Here is a 6,086-nt window from a genome sequence, read left to right as displayed (position 1 = left end):
ATCAAGCAAGTAAATGAAAACAATAAATCTCAAGAGTAATAATAGCAAATCATATATTTTATTACTTAATAATTTTTGATTAATATTTTTTCTAAATTCAAGATTATTTAAAATCCTATTATGAGAACGGGCTAACAATAGAGACTACTTGATGCCCTTAGCAGTCAACGTCTATGCATAAGTAATCTAGTATCACCTTTTAGTGCTAGCATTTTTTGGGTAGTGCTTCTGTTGCCACACAATACGTGACGCCCTGGAGGTTGCTTAATTGGCTTATAAGTTAACCCCGCACTAATATCATGGCTATGAAATGATAGACTTTTATAGATAATCATAGGTACAGATTTCATAAATAAAAAAGTAATTTGAGAATGAATGATGCTGTAAAAGTCTTTAAAAAATATCTCTCCAACTAACTAAAAAAAGATTGTTCAACAGTGTGTTAGTTCTACCACTGCTTACATGTGGGACGGAAACTCTGACTTTAAGGTATGCATAATGTTGCATATGCAAATTAGTTTAGGCGCCCAATACATTTGTGTTTGATGTTTATTTGTCTCAAGTTTGTTTATGTGAGATTTATTTACGACAACAAAAATACTCGAAAAACATATGCATTAGTTCGGAACATATAGAGTGGCTAATTTCTAAGAACTCGATCCACTAAGAATGCGTAAAAAACTAGGTATGAAACCAGGCGTATTTGAGACCGAACGAAATGTGACATAAGGAGATTACAGATGTTAAGAGCCACACAGAATACGTTAACATTTCATCACCTTAAAAGACCTCATCTAGCATCTAACAATATCTGAAATATATTTTAAAAAATATCAGGAGTTCTATGTTACCAACAGCAGCATATTGGTTGAGATTAGTGCCAGCTTAAAAAAGCCGGTGATATAAGTAATTTAACAACGTTACAAAAATTATTTATTGTAAACAATATAACAATAACAATCTTTCAAAATATTCGAGTTTAATCTCTCACTGATGTACTCCATCAACTCGAATCTTATTGCATCATCTCTCCTGGTTTTGTGTTAAGTTCATTCAGACCATCTGTGTGCTGTTTGTATCGCTTTTTTCAGTCTTCTTATTTCTCGAATTTACTTCGAACATTTCCGCTTCTTCTACCGTATCCGGCAATTTGCAATCTAACGTCTCGGGTAATTTAAGGCACAATACCGCTCCTATCAAAGGAACGATTCCGAAGATGATTGGTGGTATCCATGGCTCTATTGTGACCAAAGATGCTACAAATGGAGCTACCATTGAACCTGTAATTCAAAATATAAGCTTATTACAAATTTATTTTTTTTAAATGCTTGATTTTATTAACTAGAACTGTCAATTAATTGTTAAAGACTTTAAACTAATTAATATAAGCTAAATTTAATAGTAACGCTCATAGTGACTGTGTCGTCAGCAAATATTTCAAGTACTGTTTCAGTTACACTTAAGATGTCGGCATTAAAAAGCAGTCTATTCAAAGTTTTTTTCAGGTTTAACTCTTACCGATAAATTATTGTGGCTGTATAATTAACTGTAGTTTTCAGATATACTATAATGTTAAAATAAATTATATTTCATGACATTTTTGTTTAATTATTTTATTTAGATTAGAATTTTCTTGTATGTCAAAGCCAAACTGAACTAAAATTCAGAGTTGATGCGGCAACATGTGTAATATTCGACGTGCCAAATATCCATGACTCATTACTAAAAAAAACTTTGAATAGATTATAAGTGGTCTCAGGACACTACCCTGCGAAACTCCCGCCGAATTAAGTTTGAATATTTAAAATGTTCCTTCATGCACCAACATTTTCAATACCATTGAATTTATTGGTACAAGAATGGGTCAACATTCAGACAATCTATGAATCTATTCCGGGAAGAATTACAGCTGTTTTAAAAACAAATAGTTGCTGAATACCTTATTAATAAATACCTATTGTGTATATGCTTCATGTTTATATTATTTTGAGAATCCTCAAAAAATTCAGAAAAATATGTTTGACAAAGAATTCAAATATTCTCAGCTACTTTATGAAAATAATTATAAAAATGAAAGGAAAACGTCAATAAGTACCATATTATTATGTTGCAAAGTTGTAGAGATAAGAAGCAATATTAAAAAAGGAGTTATTGAATACACCCTCCATACTATCCAGACCTGAGTACATCCGACTACTACCTGTTTGCACCAATGAGGTAACCGCTTGCAGACCAGCATTTCGCCGATTTCGATAAAATTAAAAAATGGCTCGATGAGTAGTTAAGTTAAAATGTCTTAGATATATAGATGAGATGGGTAAAATGTATAGAATCAAATAACCAATACTTTGAATCAATAAACCAAACAACCCAACCAAAATGGCTCGATGAGTGATTTAGCTTCCAGAAAATTCCTTACTTTTTTCCTTAGGTTTTGTCAGATCAAAGATCATCAAATTCAATAAATTAAATATCATTTAAGATTGTTAAATGTAAAAATAATAATTAAATAGTTTCAGAACTTTAATAATGAAAGCATGGAATGAATAGAAGATCAAAGTGAAAAAAGGCATGGTGAAAAATCGCAATAAATTACAATCATTTGAACCATAAATGTATAACCACAAAATGATGATAATTCATAAAAATATAACAGAAACAAAGCTCTATTCCTCTCAATGTAAATAAGCAAGCAATATTATATTGATAATGGTTAATATCATCTAAACAATACCTATAAATATTATTTATCAACAAAGTACTTGAATAAAAATGTTCTAACTTTACGTAGGATTCAATCAACAAAAAACAAAATCCTTACCTATTCGAGCACACATGGATGATGTTCCCACGCCAATATTTCTCACCATTGTCGGAAATAATTCACCTGAATAAATATAAACTGTAGGAAACGCCAACGCTAAACCGAACATTCCTGAAAAACACGAACAAAAAATTAATACAGCTAATACTAGTCCATGTAATTCATTTATATTGAGTGATACCATGGTAAAATATTTTTAATATATTTTACCGATATTATAAAAAATCCTTAATTAATAATTCTAAACGGAATAAGTGTGAATATATTTATAACAATTGAAAATATCTTGTTTAGTTGCTGCTTTCCACTAGATCTTAATGATCATGATGATAATGATGATTCATGAGGTGAATGATCCCACCATATTGACTGGACTGTCAGTACCAATATTAGTTAAAGTAATTTCTATTCTGACAAGCACGACGATAAAAATAACATATTGCTTCAGCTTTACTCTGCTAAAGTCTACAGAAATGAAAATATATAAGATTGCAACCGATCCTACAAAGGCCCCTTTTAAAGATTTGCTTAATCAAGAACAAATTACAGCATAAGATCAACATAAAGTTTGTATAGTAAGTCTTCGATCTAATTCATTATCTGCCAGTTTTCAGTTATCATATAATAATTGTCTCTTTGTCACTTTTAAATCGTTGGAAACAAAACTGAGACATAAAGGAGAAGCTCACCATAAGTTTCTAAAAGTATTTGATGACGATGATTAGTATACACTCAATATCTCAATAATACTAAATAAAAAACAGTTATTTTATGTAGAAATATCAAAAAATCAAAACCATCTGGTTAGGTGTTTTAATAATTGTTTACACTATGATCAATCTTTAAAGTGCTTAAAATAATTCATCAAAATTAATCACATTTATAAAAGTGCCTAAGATGCGTAAAAATAGCCAATATTTGGTATAAAAGAATATGGGTGCAGGATAGGTACCCAGCAAATGTATAGTCAACTCTAAATATATTTTGATCCTTTTTCAGATTAAATATATAATTGTTGACAAAATGTAGATGTACTACTATACTATACACTATACTACTACTGTACTATACATAATTTCATAGGTGAAGGAGCTAAAACAGTGGATTTTTGAAGACGAAAAAGAATGAAAATGGTGATGTTGCGATCATGGTCAAGTTTTCTGAGATACACTCAGAATCATCTACACCTATTTCTTGGGGAAAGCACAAACAATAATTTGAAAGGAAGAAAATACAGGAATAAATAAATTTTAAAATGTCCCCATTTGAAAAGGAAAGTATTTATTTTAGAGATGTCATTTTCACCGGATCTTACCGTCAGGGATTTTTTCAAACGAAGAGATTTTTGTCCTACCAAACGCCTATTTTGATGACTAATTTTGAAAATGTGAAACATATAACAACGAAACTTTAAACGTCTTTTTTTCAAAATACTTTTTTTCTAAACGGTTGACATGATATCTCAAATTCTACTAAAATGATTAAAAAAATGTTTCATGTTTTTAAGTTTTACTACTTTGATATTTCCAAATTTTGCTATAGATTTATTTTGATACGATAGAAGAATGTACAAAAAGTTTTAGTAAATTGGTTCAGTAAAACATAAAATATCATGTCAACCGTCTCGAAAAAATAATTTCGAGAAAAAATCGTTTAAAATTTCTTTTTTAGATTCCGCGTCACTGTAACAGCTACATCACCAAAAATAATTTAAATTTTGAAAAACCCTTTTAATCTCAGGTTTTCAAAAAGTTAAGCTTTGATAATATAAAACAAAATCGATTTTTTCAATCAATAAAATTCTTAACTAACGACATCTTAGCTTTAGCTCATAATAGATCCAATAAAGGCATTAAAGGACCTCCAAATACATCTTGATGAAATACACTTGTGGCTGAAGATATGGCGTGTTAAACCAAATTAATCTATCCATGCAACATTACCCTGCCTACAAGGATATGCCCACCAGTGAATATCAATAATCGTCAACTTCCTCAAGCTGATGGTGCTAAATATCTTGGTATGCATCTAAACTAACGCCTATCCTAGAAGGACCACATACTTGCTGCACAAAAACAACTTGAACTAAACTATATAAAATGTATTGACTTATCGGGCACAAACACAATCTATTATTAGATAACAATATATTGCTAAACGAATCAAAACGTAATGCTATTTGATCATATGGAATCTAACTACTAACTAGTAAGTTTAATATAGCCATCATACAACGGTTCCGAAACACTGTTGTGTGGCATGTACTCTGTATCTAATGAAATGATACAATACGATGTCCCTTTAGAACCCATAGCTGTTAAAACTGTAAAGCACAATGATGATATCTATTAATCATGTAAGTAGCATAAGCCTACAAGAGATGTCACAACTAGCGACATATCCGTATTTCTTTATATGCACATATTGTAAATAAAGCTAGTCTGTGAAATAACGAGTGTATTTTAAAATATTTGTGTTAAGTACTTTAAAATAATGTTAGTGCATCCAACTAACTGTTCTAGCTAATCAGCTAAATGAGAGAAGTGATAGTGAAGTGCGTATAATAAAATATTTAACATTTTCTGATTTGCTTATAGGACATATATAGACATTAGAACAACATTTCAATAGGACTAACCAATTAAGATAATATCTTACCCAGATCACTTAATGAAGTGATTTTCTACGTGTCATGTATATAATAGAATCTGAGGACAGATACACACTAAGAGCAATAATAAAAATATTTTTTTTAATTTTCTAGGCCAGAACAGCCCCTTATAATAAAAGAAAATATATAGAGTTACCTAAATGTACCAAAATCTATTTCCAAAAAGTTCTTTTTTCTTATTCATCATTCCTTGTATATTAACTAAATATTTTATATATTTCTATATAGTCTCTAGAAAAACTATATATTAAATAAATAGTAAAGTAATTTCTCTCATAAACAAACACTGAGTTTAGGTAAATATGTTATGTATCAACAGTTCCAATACTCAATAATGATAAATAGAGGATTTCAAATAACAATAAACTTGTGTTTTCTGATATTTGCATTACCTGCTGTGCTTAAGGTAGGTTTTATCCACGCCGGATCAGACGGAACAAAACCAATTAACAATAAGGAGACTCCGGACAAGATGTTAGCGAATATCAAAGTCAGCTTACGTCCCCAGGCCTTGGTCGACCAACAGGCGAAGAAAGTACTCGGCAACTGTATCACAGCAGATAAGGCGACGTTCAAGAATATATTTCCTGC

General features: G+C 30.3%; 1 protein-coding gene across 3 annotated transcripts in view; it reads right to left on the bottom strand.

Annotated features, from left to right (window-relative positions):
• Positions 1-916: 916 nt before the first annotated feature.
• Positions 917-6,086, bottom strand: part of LOC143191763 (organic cation transporter protein) — a 58,609-nt gene continuing 53,439 nt past the window's right edge. For 2 of the 3 annotated variants that reach the window (XM_076397137.1, XM_076397138.1), the window contains exons 7-9: positions 5,888-6,082; positions 2,822-2,935; positions 917-1,280 (exon numbers count right to left, since the gene is read on the bottom strand). In XM_076397137.1, the coding sequence (XP_076253252.1) occupies positions 1,054-1,280; positions 2,822-2,935; positions 5,888-6,082 (536 nt within the window). In that variant the 3' untranslated portion in view covers positions 917-1,053. Of the gene's footprint in view, positions 1,281-2,821; positions 4,552-4,636; positions 6,083-6,086 lie in introns of all 3 variants that reach the window. The other variant, XR_013004611.1, reaches the window with a different exon arrangement.

Source organism: Rhynchophorus ferrugineus, unplaced genomic scaffold, assembly GCF_030347505.1.
Source record: "Rhynchophorus ferrugineus isolate W39M unplaced genomic scaffold, kcgeb_rfMv2 rfM2, whole genome shotgun sequence".
In the NCBI taxonomy this organism is placed as follows: domain Eukaryota; kingdom Metazoa; phylum Arthropoda; class Insecta; order Coleoptera; family Curculionidae; genus Rhynchophorus; species Rhynchophorus ferrugineus.
Note: the sequence above shows the minus strand (reverse complement) of the source record. Positions and strands in the feature narration are given on the sequence as shown.